General features: G+C 44.9%; 1 protein-coding gene across 4 annotated transcripts in view; it reads left to right on the top strand.

Annotated features, from left to right (window-relative positions):
* The window catches only part of LOC139155791 (cilia- and flagella-associated protein 47-like), a 513090-nt gene that overhangs the window by 446021 nt on the left and 48139 nt on the right, over positions 1–18930 (top strand). For all 4 annotated transcript variants that reach the window (XM_070731069.1, XM_070731068.1, XM_070731067.1 and 1 more), the window contains 2 exons: positions 4120–4291; positions 8179–8340. In XM_070731069.1, the coding sequence (XP_070587170.1) occupies positions 4120–4291; positions 8179–8340 (334 nt within the window). The remainder of the gene's footprint in view (positions 1–4119; positions 4292–8178; positions 8341–18930) is intronic.

The following is an 18930-nucleotide window of genomic DNA, read 5'->3' as shown; positions in this document are numbered from 1 at the left end:
TTCTACTAGATAGAAGAGAGGAAAGAAAGGATAGAAGGATATTCAAAAGAAAAAATACATATATCTTTATAAACTCAATACTCTATTTGTACTATATCTCAGTATATATTATTATTAAATTGAAATAGCTTATAACATTATCTTATAACATAGAATCACATTTAAGGTTAAAGTTACAATAAATAATAACAACCAGTATCTAAATACCTAAATAAGTATCAAATATATCTTCTACTTGTTTGTATGAACAGATTGTTTGTTATACCATAGGAGTTGCTTCAGCATATAAGTTGAAAGTTTTTGCAAAGATTTTTTTTTAGATCTAACAGGTATCAGATATCTTTTTTCACTGTTTCTTAATAGAATAAATTAATAGAATTTAATATCTTATTTTAAATTTATGAGATAAGGACCAGGATCGAGTTCCTCATGTCTGGGAAGCTATTAATTATGATTGTTCAGCATTTATTCCGTTGTTAAGATGTCCTCTGTTCTCTTTCTGTCAAGTCACTTCCTCTTTTCTTATAAGAATTATTTCTTCAAAATACAACGTTGTTAGTCTTTAGTTTATAAATTTAGGCAAACCTGAACAAAAAACTGTATCTTCGATTCCTTCTACAGCATTTTAAAGTGTTTAAATCATTTACAAAGTAGTTTCTCCGTCCGGGATCTCAGGCTCTTTAAAACAACTTTCACTTGCCTTCCTTTCCCTTTCGACCTTGGACTTTCAATGCCTCGTCGCATCTTTTCACCTCCTCCTTACAATTGCCGCTTTTATTCAAAGTGTGGAGTCTTTTCTTGCTGCTGCAATTGACTGAAGTGTTTTTAAAGGCATTCCTCGATGCGATTCATCTGAATTATAAAAGCTTCCTTCTTATGCGGAACTGTACGGCTTAAGGCCACCATGACAAGTCTGGCAGATGTTCCGTCCTGGATAGAAAGGATACCCTGTGCTCCAATGGGCGAATGCCTTCACCCCCGCTGTGGCTCAGGTTGCTCCTCTTTCCCCACTTCAACCTACAGTCTCCATGCCTCGAAGGGTCTCCAAGAAATGGAAAAATAAAGCAGCCTTGGGGAGCGGAGATCGCTCTTCCAGCTGCTGTGCCCCACGTCACCACCGGAAGCTCAAAGCTCCTGTGAAAAGAGTCCAATTCCAAGTCAAATGCAGTCCAATCTTCAGGAGAAAAACAAGGGAAATAACTCACATTTTATAATTTGTTTGTTTGTTTGTTTGTTTGTTTGTTTGAGTTGAAAGGGTCCTTGCAGGTCATCAAGTCCAACCCCCTGCTCAAGCAGGAAACTCTACACCTCCCCAGCCAGATGTCAGTCCAATCTCCTCTTGAATATGTCAAGAGTTGGGGCATTCACAACCTCCGCTGGCAAGCCATCCCACTGGTTGATTGCTGTGATCATCAGGAAGTTCTTCCTTATTTCCAGGTTGAATCTCTCTTTGGTCAGCTTCCATCCGTTGTTCCTCGTCTGGCCCACTGGTGCCCTGGAAAATAGTGTGACACCCTCCTCTCTGTGGTAACTCCTTAAATACCTGTATACTGCTATCATGTCCCCCCTGGCCCTTCTTTTCACTAGACTATCCATGCCCAGTTCCTGCAACCTCACTTCATATGTCTTGGTTTCTAGTCCTGTTATCATTTTGATTGCTCTTTTCTGTACCTTTTCCAGAGTTTCTATGTCTCTTTTATTTATTTATTCATTCATTCATTCATTCATTCATTCATTCAATTTTTCATGCAGTCCTTCTCCTTAGACTCAGGGAGGCTTACAATATGTTAGCAATAGCACTTTTTAACAGAGCCAGCATATTGCCCCCACAATCCGTGTCGTCATTTTACCCACCTCATAAGGATGTGTGAAGTGTGGTGACCAGAACTGAATGCAATATTCCAGGTGAGGTCTGACTAGCACATTATAGGGTGGTATCAATACCTCCCTAGTCTTGGGGTGTATCCCCCATGATGATGCAGCTTAAGATTGTGTTGGCTTTCCTCCATACTTGGGAGAAGGGGAAGTAGTATGTGGGTTATGCTCCATGTCCTATCCAATCAGGACCAAGCCTGCAGTCTTTTTTTAAACTGCAGGATGTGTGGTGGCTCCTCTCTCTTTGTGGCCTTCAATCCTTCCCGTTCCATTTCTTCTTCAACAAAATCTCTACATTTGTAAATTTGATTCATCTACAAAAAAACAAAATGCTAAGTACAACTGTGCCCTCCTCCATAGTTCACAAGCAAAAGTCTCATCCATGAAGTTGGCAGTGGCTCCAGAGTCCACTACAGCACTAGCAGGGAGGGCTTGGGGTGGGTTTTTTTAATATTACCTCAGTGGCTAAGGTCAGATATCTCGTAGATCTCGGGTCATCTACTGTAGAGCTGGAACTCAGTTTGGTGCCTGCCTGGCCTAATGTCTCTTTTAGGCCAGGCTCTGGTAGTTACCTGGTAGGCTGCCTGGATCTGTTGCACTGGGTTGTGGGTTGGAAATGGAGCAGAAACTGTAGTACCACATCTCCTCTGAGGACAAGTAGGAAGGAGATGTCCAGCTTCTCCACAATAGGCCTTTCACTTGGCGTCTGGCTTTCTCGGCTTCACTCAGGTGAGGTCTGGCAGTGCCTAGGTCCATCGGCTCATCTCTGGCTATGAAAGTTGGGTGATTTCTGGGGTCTGCTGGAATCTGGGAAGCACGTCTTGGTGCAGGGCTGAGGCCATTGTTTTAGGATCTTTGGCATGGAGTCGGTACTTAGACTTTCCACTTGGTGCTGAGTTGGTTTTCCAATTGATGTTGGGGTAGTTAAAGTCCCCCATTATTGTTGTGTTATGCTTTTTGCATATTTCTGTTAGTTGGTTTGTAAAGAGATTGTCCATTGTTTCAGTTTGGTTTGGTGGACTGTAGTACAGTATACTCCTATTGTAACATTGCACTTTTTTTCTTTTATGTTAACCCATATTCTTTCTAGGGAGTTATCTTCTTTGATTGGATGTTGCTCTGTGACAGTGTAGTGGTCTTTTATCTATAGTGCAACTCCACCTCGTTTCCTGTGTGACCTATTTTTCTTGAAAAGTTTGTATCCCTTTATCTGTGTGTTCCAGTCATGTGTTTCATCCCACCAGGTTTCTGTTATTCCAATTAGATCATATTCATCCTCATGCATTAGTATTTCCAGTTTGTCCTGTTGGTTCCCTAGGTTTTGTGCATTTGTATATAGGCATTTTAGTTGTTTATGTCTGATTTTGGGTGGACATTTTTTATCCTCCAATAGATTTGTAGGCTTGACTTGTTCCCCTTCCTTATTTTGTTAATTATTCAGTCTCTTACTATGGTCACCCCTTTGGTCACTTAGTTTGGAAATCTTTTCAATTTCATAATCTTTAAATGGATGCTATTTTTTTTTAATCCAGTCTCTGTGATGGCCCAGAGGGGGCAGAAATTCAGTGTTCATTGTGCATTTTGGTTAGCTCTGCCCGCCCTGCTGTCAGATTAATATTCTAGTAGATTTCCCTTTCAGTGTTGGGGTGGTGGTCTTAAGACTGTTTGGTTGGGCTGTTTTCTGTTGATTGTCTCTTTTGCATGGTTATCTCTTTTGCATGTATATATTGGGGGTGTCTTCACTTCTTCTAATCCCTAGGTTGAAGCATCAATCAGCCTACAGACTGTCTCTAACTTAATTTGACAGTTATAAAGAATACTATTTATAAACAGGCATTCAACTAGGCTATAATATCCTGCAAGAGATGTTTTTGTAAAATTCATTGACCTCCATGTGTTATCTCTGTCTGAAAATTATCTCTGTCTGAAGATATGATATTTTTCCAATTCAGGAATAATAAATTATAATTGAAAAATGTATTTTCCTCTTTTTTGATAAATAAAATATTTTTATGTATCGGGCTTTTGAGTTTTGACATTTTTCTACAAAATAATTTTCTACAACGAGAACAAATAAGTTATTGTAACCAACCTCTACATTGGTTTCCAATGCAAGATTTCTTTGGGGAATTGACTCATATTTCTTAATTAATTACTTTGTTCATTAAAATTTTTGCAACATTTCAAACTGTTTAAAAAGCCAAATGCATTTATATTATATGGACAATTATCTTGATTTTGCAGAATTATCCACAACAGATTACTTTATGTATGAAATTCAATTTGAATCTGAAAGAATGAATTCTCAGCTGAAATCTGCAATAGCTATAAACTTAGTAAAGGAAGAGCAAGATCTGAAAACTGGAATTGTGACCCTGATCTTTAACATAATATTTACACCCTACAAACCAACAAGGTATATTTATGATAGTATCTACCATTTACTTACTAGAATTGAAACATGAGTTTTCCTTTGTTTCCTATCTTGGATAAAAGTAAAGAGTTTATTTTTAATCCATTAATTCAACAATTTGGAGTCTGGCACATGCAAAATACAGATTTAATAAACTCTGTAAAAACCTCATAGAATTCACATGTTTATGTTAAAAACCAAAAAAGTTGTTCATGTACTGAACTATCCCCTGTATAAGGTAGCTGTAGGTATCCCAAGCAACATGTGTTGCAGTGTTTTGATACAAACTCTGCTCTTTACATGATGCACGATCCTAATACAAATTATCACAGCATATATCATTAGATCAGAACACATGTCATTTTGGTATTATCATGTTTAGAAACAGATTACTGTCTCTCTAGCTTTTTAAATGACAAATTCTAGCCATTTCAAGTCTTGGAATTTCCACTGGATAACATGGGTTTTCAGTGAACATTAATCTCAAAAGAATTTAAATATTCCAGAAATATATTGATCAATGATCGGAAGGAGTTACTATTTATATTTCAGGTTGCATTTAAATTTGAATACTGTATTTTTTGGTGTATAAGACACACCAGTGTATAAGATGCACCTAGATTTTAGAGGAGGAAAACAAGGAAAAAAGTATTCTGAACCAAATGGTGTAGTATTATATTGTTTAATAAAATTCCAGTGTTGCAGAATACCTTTTACAACCATGTATATTTTTTAAAACCATGTACACTTTTTAAAACCATGTATACTTTTTACAAACTTCAAACCTGACAGCTTCAAGACTTGTGGACTTCAACTCTCAGAATTCATCCACCAGTCATGCTAGCTCAGAAATGGGAATTGAAGTCCACAAGCCTTAAACTTGCCAGGTTTGAAGAACCTTGTACTCCTAATCCCTAACTCAAACAAACAAACAAACAAAACAAACAAACAAACGAGGACAATTACTTTTGTTAGTTGTTCCTTTAGTCACAGAAATGGCTAGTGATAGAATCATTTACAATTACAGTTCCCTGCTGAGGTTGCCTTGATATTACTAATATTACTACTATACCATGAGGTTTTCAAAGACCCCTCTCTTGACTACTCAAATTTTCACAATTGAAGTGCATGGAAATATATGGTGATGATGATAAACCTGAAATATTCCTTAAAAGGAGTGTTTCTGGAGCAGGGATCTCCAACTTTGGCAACTTTTAAGACTTGTGGACTACAACTCCCAGACTTCCTCAGCCACCTGCTGGCTGAGGAACTCTGGGAGTTGAAGCCCACGAGTCATAAAGTGGCCAATGTTGGAGACCCCTGGACCAGATGACCCACAGTACAGAGTCCCTTCCAACTCTTTCTCCCTGTGTGTGTCCCCACGTAAAGTGTAAAAACAAAACCTCATTTTCAAGACTTTCTTATTCCATTTTGCCCCTCTCCCTTTGTTTCTCTCTCTCTGAGAGGTCAGTCGTAAGGTGCCAAAAATGAAACCAAAGTGTAAAAACTTCCATTGCTTTAAGGGCCACCTAAACAATCATACCCCACCAAAGCTCGCTCAGCTTCAGGTTATTATTGACAATATCCAATGCTCTCCACAGCCCACCTCCGCTGACATTTATGAGACTCCCTCTTTTTCAATTATCGCTTTCCCTCAGAGATAAAAAGTTCCCGCACTGCGCATTGCATCCCCCGGCGTATAAACTGTCTGAGCCTCTGCTCTGCACTTTCTCCTTTGGAGGATCTGATCGGCTTCTCCTCCCCATGGGGGCTGAGTGGGGAAATTGGTTCCTAGGGTTGCTAAGGGAAATGGCGGTCCCCCAGGACCTGTCAGACTTTTCCCCTTGGCTGCCTTTCCATGGAAAGTTTTTGTGAAAACAGCAGGTGCAGAAAGGTGGGCTGGAGATGGAGAAAGCTGTGAGACCAAGGCTGCTCTTGTGTGGGAACAAGCATTGGTGCCCCTGGCATGTGGCAGCATGGGCGCGTGCTCAAGGAAAAGGCAGCAGTGGGAAGAGCGCATGTCCCTTTCTTCCCCCCCCCCCAGAGGATGGTGAGCCAAGGAGCCCTCCCGGCAGGCCAAAAAGTGGCCTGGGCGAGCAGCTCCACCCCGCATTCAGCAGCAAAGGTGACTTTTCTGAGGCAACTTTCCCCCTTGGCTGCCTTTCCATGGTTGGAGCGACAGCGGTGGTGCTTTGGAGCTTGGATGAGCCCGTCTCCCAGGACCTGCCACCAGCCACAGGGTTACTAGTGGCTAAGGGAGCATGGGCAATCGCCTGCCTGAGCGGCTTTCTAGTGTTGGCTGTACAGCCAGCAGGGGCGAAGCTGCAGCCAATCCTCCAGTAATCACATGGCCAGTGGCAGGTCCTGGGAGACAAGCTTGTCCAGCCTCTGAAGCAATGCTGCCATCGCTCCTGCCAGCCAAGGGGAAAAGTTGCCTCAGTAGCTGCCGCAGTTTGCTGCTGGTGCAGGACAGAGCTGCCCGCCCGAGCCGCTTTTCGGCCTGCCGGGAGGGCTCCTTGGCCAATGCATGCTGGCACCCTGTGCTGCAAACAGCCGGCACCCTGCCCATCCCTGGGGCTGAGTCGCTGGCCTCCCGCATTTGGTGCATAAGACGCACCCAATTTTAAAAGCGCTCTTTTGGAGTAAAAAGGTGCGTCTTATACACCAAAAAATACAGTAGGTGAATTCAAACCCAACTTCAGCTAAATTTGAAAAAAATGACTTTGGAAAGTTTTATTTCTCATTCTCCCTTGCACTGTATCTCCAATTGTCATCAAGCTAAACTATATCTGAAAAACACTTGTGGCAATTCTGTCTCTAGTTGTGCAGAAGGGGAGTAGGATGGAAAAGTTATCTTTTCTAACTATAGTTTCCTTAAGAGTATTGTGGGGTGAACTGAACCTGTAAACCTCGGGTTCATGCCGAACCCGAACTTTTTTTAAAGTTCAGGTAAAGTTTGGGTTTGGGTTTGGCGTTCGGCCGAATACCGCGAAATGCCGCTGCCCAGGAGGAGAGTGGGGAATCCCATCATGGGATTTTCCACCTCCTTTTGCTTGTGGTGCTGCAAGCAAAAGGAGGTGGGAAATCCCACGATGGGATTCCGGGGACGGGGCTTTGATGACATGGAGAGGAGTTTCCGTGATGTCAAAGCCCCACCCCCAGAATCCCATCATGGGATTTCCCATCTCCTTTTGCTTGCAGCATCGCTGCAGCATCCTTTTATGTAAAAATAAAAGGAAGCAAAAGGAGGTGGGGAATTCCCCACCTCCTTGTTTATTTTTACAGAAAAGGATGCCGCAGTGGTGCTGCTGCTATTCGGATTCAGGTCCAGGTAAAGTTCAGGTAAATTTCGGGTTCGGGTAAAGTTCGGGTTCGGATAAAGTTCGGGTTCGGCAAACTCACCTGAACTTTACAGCAAAGTTCGGGTGAGTTCGCCAAACCCGAACTTCGTTGGGTTCGCCCAACACTACTTAAGAGTGATATCTCACCTCTGATGGAATGTAGAATTTATGGTACAATGTTATATTATTTTTAAAGTACATATCAGTTATTGGATATTATACTGTTGTCATATTATAGTTTTCTCTTCACCAGACTACTATCTAAATGTACTGTAGTTTAAGGTGAATTAGATTGCACCAATTAGTTTGGGTTTTTCATTAAATAAAGAAGCACATTAAAAATAATACAATATGTAGTTGTCAGCTGTTCCAAAGTAAGAAAGAATATACTATCTTGCCTAAGCATAATATCTGCAAGCCAATTTAGAAAAAGCTGTGTAATGCATTACGTGTTAAAGAATATAAGCTTCCATTTTACCTTCATTGTTGACTTGACTTGTGTTTCATGAAACTTTTAATGATAATTATATGTATGCTTAATTTTTTTAGGAATCCAGCAACTTTGATGATACAGCATAGCACAGGAGGCATTTGGAAATTTCCAATATTGTTTGTTGCAACAGATCCAGAAGTAGATGATATTATTGATATTGAAGCCATTGGTTTAAATAAGGAATCTGTAGTCAGCTTTAAGCTTACAAGCCAGACAAGGTACGAATATTCAAGACAAAATGTCTCATCTATTTCTTTATTAGGGTTATATGTAGACTCCAGTGACAATTGCATCATGATATAAGTAGCAGAAGCCACAATTCAATGCTTCACTGAACATTTCCTTCAGCTGTTCATATACAAGTAAGTCAGCATATACGTGAAAACAATACGTATCGGAATAAAATTCAAAAGCAGATTAACAATTGCTGTAACTGTGAAGTTATTGAATCTCTCCAAAATCCAATCCATAGTAGTTTTTAATTTTTAACTTACTATTAGATTTGTGTTTTACTTTCCTTAAGGAGGTCAAGCCAGAACATAGAGTGTTATCTTCAAAACAACCACCTGGAAAACCTCGTGATTGTGCAATGAGCAAACCCTCCTCTCCAATTATTATACAAGAATGGGATTGAGATTCTGAAATTACTATAATTCTTTCATTTCAGAGGGGAAGGAAAATGCCAAGAGCCCAATAGGGAGTGGACCAACCAAAAATGCTTGTTCTACTGTTCCAGATAAAATAGGACAAAATTGTATTTGTGTTATTATTGTGTTATGAGCAGTAAGTGTCAATGTTCCAACTGATGAATCAAAGCAAGCACAGTCAAGAAGATCCAATCTCTTAATGCAGTATTATTATTGAGTACTTCATTTTGGCACAGATGAGAGGAAAATCAGATCTAACCTTTTCCCACACAAAACCAAATAGTCAAAGTTCAGGTTCTCCCTCATTCCTTTTAAACCAGGTCACATTGTCCAAAGGAGTCTCTTGGTATTGTGAGAAAGTCTTTTGGCTCCAGTAAATACCTGCCAAAACATCATTGGCTCTCATGGTTGGCATCCTGATGTCTGAAACCTAAGTTCTATCCCCCCCCCCCAATAGTTCATTGGCAAGCTGAGAAGTAATAATAGTTGCAACAGCAAAAAGTGCCTTTGGAAGCTTGATGGGTGGACTCCCCTAAAACATAGGAGATACTTGGAAAACAGTAGTTATATTACTAATATCATGTACTTTGAATTCCTCCTAGAGGAATTCCTCCCTGGCTTCCGAGGGTATTTTGCATGGAATCTGCCTATTAAACAATTTGCCTTAATATTTTGGGCCTCAGTCCATTTTGCCTCAGAAAGTGGGTAACCTTTCCATTGCAACAAATATTGCAGTTTCCCTTTGTCGAGCCTAGAGTCTAAGATTCATTTTACCTCATAATGATTTTTACCCCCCACTATGATTGGGCCTGGGGACTCTTTTCCAAAAGGCCTTTAGTTAGAGCCCTGGACTGGCTTTAACCAACTTCAATGAAATATTGGGTCCACTTTTCCAGTATCTTGAACAATTTTAATTCCACCATGACTGGGTTAATCACTTTCATGATGGATAAGTTTTCTGCTGGGCAGCCTCAGTTTTAAATATTTCCTAGACAGATACATCTTCATGGACAGAGGAACTCTCCTTGGGGAGTTTGTTTTTTATCAGCTTGCTTTTTCTGACTCTCTGTTGCTTTAGGTAGGGTCTTTGTTACATTTCCCCACAAGTTTTGGAGAGAATTTACCCACTCCATTAGAGACATTGATGTGGGAGAATTTCTTGGATACTCTGGCATGGGCACAATCTCCACCTCATAGTTATTTTAAATGGAGTGCCCTATACACTACATTGTTGTAGGCAACCTCAGCAAATGCCAGGAATTCTGCCCAGTTTGATTCCTGATAGTTGTCATTGCAATGTAGTTACTCTCCTCCATTGTGTTATTTCATTCTACAGCCCCGTTTGTGCTTGGATGAAACACAGAACTGAGCCCTTAGGAGAACCTATTAGCTTTATGAATTCCAAACAGAACACAGCCATAAATTGCACCCTTCTGTCTGAGTTGATGTGCTTCAGCATTCCATGCAATTGATAGATCTGCTGCAGAAACATCTTGGTTAGTCTTTGGGCTGACAGGAGACTTGGGCAGGCTAAAAAAGTGAGCTTGCTTGGAGAATAGGTCAGTTATAGTCCAGATTACAATAGTCCCCCCACCACTCTGGGAGCTCTACTATAAGGTCCGTGACTATTTCCTCCCATGGTCAGGTTGGTTCAGCCATTTGTTGTAGCAATTCGGTCTCTGTTTCATAGAAGTACAGATAGTTCAACTTTTCACATAGCCCTCTATGTCCTTTTTAATGCCTGGGCACCAGAGTTGCTGTTTAGTCAAGTGTAAGGTTTTTAAGAATGCAAAGTGACCCATATTTATTGCTGTGGCTGCGTTGCAAGATTTGTGCCCGTAACTTTTTTGGGATGTACATTTTGTCCCCTTTTCAGGCTAAGGCTCTTAGTGTCATATCTCCCCAATGGGCCACGAATCACGAATCTGTTTGCAGCTCTCTTTTTATCCTTTGAATTAAAGCCTTGCTGGGGTTGAGGGTTTGCTTCCTCATTTGCTGCCATGGTCACTTGCATGGCCAGCTGACTTGTAGGAATAATTGAGTTAACCACTTCTTCTCAAGTGCTATTATATTGGAGTATGCGGGACAGCGCATTGGCTAGGAAGTTCCCACACCCCCTGGATGTACCTCAATATGAATGAAAACTGATTGTAGTATTGAGGCCAACGCACTTGCTTGGGGAAAAGTTTGGGGGGGGGGTTCTTAACGTCTGTAAATTCTTTTGGTCAGTACATACTTCAAAAGGAATTTTACTGCCCTCTAAGAACTGTCTCCATGTTAGTAGTGCCCATTGCACCACAAAGGCTTATTTCTCCCACACTACCCAACACTGGCTATCTTATTCAGTTTTCAGGACAAGTAGGCACATGGTTGCAGTTTCAACTTTTTGTTCTTTTGAAGCAGAATTGCCCTCATTGCTACATTGCTGACATCCATTTGGATCATAAATGGTTCCTCGGATTGGGATACTTTAGGACTGGTTCAGTTGCAAACAGTTTCTTTAGCTTCTCCAAGGCTGTTTGACATCCCATTATCCAGTTTAGTGGCTGGCTGGACCAATGTTTTCCTCCCCCCATCTTTAGCTGTTCTCTAATTGGTAAGGCAATTTTAGCAAAGGAGAGGAAATTTTGCAATTGTTTATGGGTCTGTAGGCAGGGGTGTGCAGCAGGCACCATGGGGTGGAATGCCATTCCACCGGCAGAAATGAAGCTACGTGCGCAGCTCCAGCTGACCAGCGACAGTCACTTCCGGGATTACCCGTCTTGGATCGGTTCTCCTTTTCCCCCCTGCTGCTGCTGCATCTGCACTCCTCGCTTTTTTCCACTTTCCTCCTTCTTGGCATCTAATGAACTTCCCTTCCCTCTCTTCTGCCCGGCTCCCCTCCAGCGTTAGGTGGCCACCTCCCAGCCTGAGGTGCAAGCGTAAGGCATGGGTGGAAGCAGCACTGATGGCATTCCTACTTCTGGTGGTCCGACGCCATGTCTGGCTGCCTGGAGAGCAAGAGGGGTCACCGCAGACTGGGGCCAGCAAGCCATGGGGGGGGGGGAAGAGGAGATGAGCAAAGCAGCGAGGGTGGACCATTCCCTGCAAAGCTGGAGGGACTCCCCAGTTTACAGCGTGAAGCCCGCCTTTGCCACCCCTTCTCCTCAGTGCAGTCTCCCCATTTCAGAGCCAATGGAAACAATTGCCCCATGGCAGGGGGGAAGGCAAAGGAAGGAACCCATTTATCCACCACAGCCTCCTCCGACCCGCTTCAATCCTTGTCAACTCAATGAGGATTGAAGCGGGTAGGAGGAGGCTGTGGTGGGTAGACAGGTCCCTCCCTTCACCTTCCCTCCACTTGTTCCCAGCTGTTCTGGTCTGGCTGGCTACTCCAAGAATATGATCTTTACAGGTTTATAATTTTCAAAATAACACTTGTTTATTTACTTTCTTCCACATTGGACTTAGTCAAGCACACAGACAAAACTGCAGAGTCATAATTCTTTCTAAATGAACAGACTATCAACTTCAAACATCTCCTTATCTCTGGGTCAGGTTCACATTCTTTCTTGTTGAAAACATCAGCAAAATCCAAGATGTCTGGTGGGAGGGTGCTGGTAATCTGGGCGGGAAGTTGGACTGGGTAGGGTTGGTGTATATGGTCTACACATTGAAGACTAGGAAAAGAAATGCGATTCTGGTACCACCCAATGTGGGGGTTGTTGGTTCTTAGCCAAGCTAAGCCAAGGACTATAGGGAAATGCAGGCCTTTGGTGATATAAAATTGGGGGGGCTCTTGATGGTGTTCAATGATTAAATTGATTGGTGAAGTTAATGGGTCTGGACAATAAAACGCGGCCGTCAATGGTCTCAACTATGATAGGAGGTGTGACTGGGCACAAGAATATGGCGTGTAATCAAGCAAAAGTCTCATCCATGAAGTTGGCAGTGGCTCCAGAGTCCACTACAGCACTAGCAGGGAGGGCTTGGGGTGGGTTTTTTTAATATTACCTCAGTGGCTAAGGTCAGATATCTCGTAGATCTCAGGTCATCTACTGTAGAGCTGGAACTCAGTTTGGTGCCTGCCTGGCCTAATGTCTCTTTTAGGCCAGGCTCTGGTAGTTACCTGGTAGGCTGCCTGGACCTGTTGCACTGGGTTGTGGGTTGGAAATGGAGCAGAAACTGTAGTACCACATCTCCTCTGAGGACAAGTAGGAAGGAGATGTCCAGCTTCTCCACAATAGGCCTTTCACTTGGCGTCTGGCTTTCTCGGCTTCACTCAGGTGAGGTCTGGCAGTGCCTAGGTCCATCGGCTCATCTCTGGCTATGAAAGTTGGGTGATTTCTGGCGTCTGCTGGAATCTGGGAAGCACGTCTTGGTGCAGGGCTGAGGCCATTGTTTTAGGATCTTTGGCATGGAGTCGGTACTGGACTGTCGTCTTCCATAAGCTGGTAGAGGTTGGGTAGTGTAGCAGGAGTTGTTGTTGTTGTTGTTATTATTATTATTATTATTATTATTATTATTATTATTATTATTAATTAGATTTGTATGCCGCCCCTCTCCGTAGACTCTGGGCAGCTCACAACAGTGATAAAAACAATACGTGGTAACAAATCTAATAATTAAAATCTAAAATAACAGTTTTACATTAAAAAGTCTAAAAAGTGATAAAAACAATACATGGTAACAAATCTAATAATTAAAATCTAAAATAACAGTTTTACATTAAAAAGTCTAAAAAGAAAAAAAAACCAATAGATAAAATACATACACACAGTCATATCATGCACAAAATTACATAGGAAAGGGGGGGATGTCTCAGTTCCCCCAAGCCTGATGACAGAGGTGGGTTTTAAGGAGTTTACAAAAGGCAAGGAGGGTGGGGGCAGTCCTAATCTCTGGGGGGAGTTGATTCCAGAGGGTCGGAGCTGCCACAGAGAAGGCTCTTCCCCTGGGTCCCGCCAGACGTCATTGTTTAGTCGACGGGACCCGGAGTAGACCAACTCTGTGGGACCTAACCGTCCGCTGGGATTCGTGCAGCAGAAGGCGGTCTCGCAGATATCCTGGTCCGGTGCCATGAAGGGCTTTATAGGTCATAACCAACACTTTGAATTGTGACCGAAAACTGATGGGCAACCAATGCAGACTGCGAAGTGTTGGTGTAACATGGGCATACTTACGAAAGCCCATGATTGCTCTCGCAGCTGCATTCTGGACGATCTGAAGTTTCCGAACACTTTTCAAAGTTGCCTCATGTAGAGAGCATTACAATAGTCGAACCTCAAGGTGATGAGGGCATGAGTGACTGTGAGCAGTGGTCCCCGGTCCAGATAGGGCCGCAACTGGTACACCAGGTGAACCTGGGCAAACGCCCCCCCCTTGCCACAGCTGAAAGATGTTTCTCTAATGTGAGCTGTGGATTGAGGAGGACGCCCAAGTTGCTGACTCTCTCTGAGGGGGTCAATAATTCCCCCCCCCAGGGTAATGGATGGATAGATGGAGTTGTCGTTGGGAGGCAAATCCCACAGCCACTCCGTCTTATCAGGGTTGAGTTTGAGTCTGTTGACACCCATCAAGGACCCAACAGCCTCCAGACACCGGCACATTACTTCCACTGCTTCATTGACTATTTATTCATTTATTTATTCGATTTTTATGCCGCCCTTCTCCTTAGACTCAGGGCGCCTTACAACATGTTACCAATAGCACTTTTTAACAGAGCTAGGCTATTGCTCCCAAAAGAAGGTTGGAAGGCTGAGTCAACCTTGAGCCGGTGATGAGATTTGAACCGCTGACCTTCAGATCTACAGTCAGCTTCAGTGGCCTGCAGTACAGCACTCAACTGCTGTGCCACCCCGGCTCAGGTAACTGGACATGGGGTGGAGATGTAAAGCCGGGTATCATCCACGTACTAATGGTACCTCACCCCATGCCCTTAGATGATCTCACCAAGCGGTTTCATGTAGATATTAAATAGCAGGGGAGAGAGGACCGACTCCTGAGGCACCCCACAAGGGAGAGACCCCACTAAAACCGACTGCGACCAACCAGAGAGGTAGGAGGAGAACCACTGAAGAACAGTCCCTCCCACTCCCAACCCCTCCAGCCGGCGCAGAAGGATACAATGGCCGATGGTATCGAAAGCCGCTGAGAGGTCAAGGAGCACCAGGACAGAGGATAAACCCCTGTCCCAGGCCTGCCAGAGATCATCCATCAACACTACCAAAGCAGTTTCCGTGCTGTAACCGGGCCTGAAACCCGACTGTTGAGGACCTAGATAATCAGCTTCTTCCAAGGACCGCTGGACCTGGAGCGCCACCACCTTCTCAACAAACTTCTCCATAAAGGGAAGGTTGGAGACTGGACGATAGTTATTAAGTACAGCTGGGTCCAGGGAAGGCCTCTTGATGAGGGGGCGCACAAGTGCCTCCTTATAAGGAGCCAGAAAGGACCCCCTCCCCAAGGAAGCATTGACAATATCCTGGACCCAGCTCCGTGTCACCTCCCTGCTGGCCGAAACCAGCCAGGAGGGACACGGATCCAGTAAACAGGAGGCAGAACTCACACCTCCAATGGCCTTGTCTACTTCATCAGGTGTCACCAGATCAAACTCTTCCCAGACAGGTGGACAAGTACAGGCCCCAGTCACCTCAACTGACTCATTGTCAGTCGACTCTGCTATCCAATCGGAGTTGAGGTCTGCCCAGATCCGAGTGATTTTATCAGCCAAAAATGTATTAAAATCCTCGGCACTACTCTGCAAAGGCTCCCCAACTCCCGCCTGGTTAAGAAGGGAGCAGGTCACCCTAAACAGAGTGGGTGAGATTCCACTGATGCAATCAAGGCGGCATGATGGGCTCAGGTTGCTGCTGCTTAATGCCAGATCGGTGGTAAATAAAGCTCTCCTCATCCGGGATTTAATCCTGGATGAGGAGGCCGACCTGGCATGTGTTACTGAAACCTGGCTGGGCCCAGAGGGAGGAGTTCCTCTCTCTGAAATTTGCCCAGTTGGGTTTCAGATATGGCATCAACCTCGACCCCAGGGAAGGGGGGGAGGAGTGGCTTTTATAGCCAGGGAGTGCCTTTGCCTACGTGGACTCATTGCTCCAGAGATTGCGGGTTGTGAGTCTCTCTTGATGAAGTTGGACTTAGGGGTTCAGGTGGGCTTGTTTCTCACGTACCTGCCTCCCAGCTGGGTGTCAAAAGCCCTGCCTGTTCTACTCGAGGAGGTAGCCGGGTTGGCGGTGGAGTTCCCCAGACTTATTGTCTTGGGGGACTTCAATCTGCCGTCACTCGGCGAAGCCTCTGGACTGGCTCAGGAGTTCATGGCCACCATGGCAACCATGGACCTGACTCAAGTAATACAGGGTCCGAGTCATGAGGGAGGACACGCACCCGACATGGTATTCCTCTCTGAGCAATTGAGCAATGGTCTGAGACTAAGGGGCTTAGAAGTGTTGCCTTTGTCATGGTCAGACCATTTTCTACTACGGCTTGACTTCCTGGTTCCAATCCTTCCCCGCAGGGAGGCGGAACCAATCAAGATGTTCCGCCCCAGACGCCTGATGGACCCAGAGGGCTTTCAGACGGTGCTTGGGGTTATTCCAGATGCACTCATCCACAGTTCGGCGGAGTCTCTTGCGGAAGCCTGGAACAAGGCTGCAGCAGAGGCTCTTGATCGGATTGCGCCTTTGCGACCTCTCCATGGCGCTAGACCCCATAGAGCTCCATGGTTCAACGAGGAGCTCCAGGAGTTGAAACTCCAGAAGAGACGTCTAGAGAAGCGATGGAGGAAGAGTAAGTCTGAATCTGATCGAACACTTGTAAGAGCGTTTATTAAGACTTACAAAGTGGCGCTCAAGGTGGCAAGATACGCATACCATGCCGCCTTGATTGCATCAGCGGAATCCCGCCCGGCCGCTCTGTTTAGGGTGACCCGCTCCCTTCTTAATCAGGGGGGGGGTTGGGGAGCCCTTGCAGAGTAGTGCCGAGGAGTTTAACACGTTTTTCGCTGATAAAATCGCTGAGATCCGGGCGGACCTCGACTCCAATTGGAAAACAGAGTCGGCTGACAACGAGTCAGTTGAGGTGACTGGGGCCCGTACTTGTCCACCTGTCTGGGAAGAGTTTGATCTGGTGACACCTGATGAAGTGGACAAGGCCATTGGAGCTGTGAGTTCCGCCACCTGTCTACTGGATTCGTGTCCCTCCTAGCTGATTTCGGCCAGCAGAGAGGTGACATGGAGCTGGGTCCAGGAGATTATCAACGCTTCCTTGGGGAGGGGATCCTTTCCATCATCCTATAAAGAGGCGCTCGTGCACCCCCTCCTCAAGAAGCCTTCCCTGGACGCAGCCGTACTTAATAACTACCGGCCAGTCTCCAACCTTCCCTTTATGGGGAAGGTTGTCGAGAAGGTGGTGGCACTCCAGCTCCAGCGATCCTTGGAAGAAGCCGATTATCTAGGTTCCCAGCAGTCGGGTTTCAGGCCCGGTTACAGCACGGAAACTGCTTTGGTCGCGTTGATGGATGATCTCTGGCGGGCCCGGGACAGGGGTTTATCCTCTGTCCTGGTGCTTCTTGACCTCTCAGCGGCTTTCGATACCATCGACCATGGTATCCTTCTGCACCGGCTGGAGGGGTTGGGGGTGGGAGGCACTGTTCTTCAGTGGTTCTCCTCCAACTCTCCGGTCGGTCGCAGTCGGTGTTAGTGGGGGGTCAGAGGTCGACTCCGAGGTCTCTCCGTTGTGGGGTGCCTCAGGGGTCGGTCCTCTCCCCCCTGCTATTCAATATCTACATGAAACCGCTGGGTGAGATCATCCAAGGGCATGGGGTGAGGTATCATCAGTACGCTGATGATACCCAGCTTTACATCTCCACCCCATGTCCAGTCAATGAAGCAGTGGAAGTGATGTGCCGGTGTCTGGAGGCTGTTGGGGCCTGGATGGGTGCCAACAGACTCAAACTCAACCCGGATAAGACAGAGTGGCTGTGGGTTTTGCCTCCCAAGGACAATTCCATCTGTCCTTCCATTACCCTGGGGGGGGAATTATTGACCCCCTCGGAGAGGGTCCGCAACTTGGGCGTCCTCCTCGATCCACAGCTCACATTAGAGAACCATCTTTCAGCTGTGGCGAGGGGGGCATTTGCCCAGGTTCGCCTGGTGCACCAGTTGCGACCCTATCTGGACCGGGACTCACTGCTCACAGTCACTCATGCCCTCATCACCTCGAGGTTCAACTACTGTAATGCTCTCTACATGGGGCTACCTTTGAAAAGTGTTCGGAAACTTCAGATCGTGCAGAATGCAGCTGCGAGAGCAGTCATGGGCCTACCTAGGTATGCCCATGTTTCACCAACACTCCGCAGTCTGCATTGGTTGCCGATCAACTTCCGGTCACAATTCAAAGTGTTGGTTATGACCTTTAAAGCCCTTCATGGCACTGGACCAGAATATCTCCGAGACCGCCTGCTGCCGCACAAATCCCAGCGACCGATTAGGTCCCACAGAGTGGGCCTTCTCCGGGTCCCGTCAACTAAACAATGTCGGTTGGCAGGCCCCAGGGGAAGAGCCTTCTCTGTGGCGGCCCCGACCCTCTGGAACCAACTCCCCCCGGAGATTAGAACTGCCCCTACTCTCCTTGCCTTTCGTAAGCTCCTTAAGACCCACCTGTGTCGTCAGGCATGGGGGAACTGAGACATCTCCCCCGGGCATATACAATTTATGAATGGTATGTGTGTATGTATGTGTGTTTAGAAAATGGGGTTTTTAAAATGTTTTTAGTAGAAATTTAGATTTGTTATAAATTGTTTTTCACTTTGTTGTGAGCCGCCCCGAGTCTGCGGAGAGGGGCGGCATACAAGTCTAAATAAATAAATAAATAAATAAATAAATAAATAAATAAACAAACAAACAAACAAACAAACAAACAAACAAACAAACAAACAAATAAATAAATAAATAAATAAATGATACGCGCATCTTGCCGCCTTAAGCGCCACTATGTAAGTCTTAATATGAGCTCTTACGAGTGTTAGATCGGAATCTGATTTACTCTTCCTCCATCGCTTCTCTAGACGTCTCTTCTGGCGTTTCAACTCCCAGAGCTCCTCATTGAACCATGGGGCTCTTTGGGGTCTAGTGCCGCAGAGAGGTCGCAACGGCGCAATCCGGTCAAGAG

This window comes from Erythrolamprus reginae, unplaced genomic scaffold (genome assembly GCF_031021105.1).
Source record: "Erythrolamprus reginae isolate rEryReg1 unplaced genomic scaffold, rEryReg1.hap1 H_6, whole genome shotgun sequence".
In the NCBI taxonomy this organism is placed as follows: Eukaryota; Metazoa; Chordata; class Lepidosauria; order Squamata; family Dipsadidae; genus Erythrolamprus; species Erythrolamprus reginae.
Note: the sequence above shows the minus strand (reverse complement) of the source record. Positions and strands in the feature narration are given on the sequence as shown.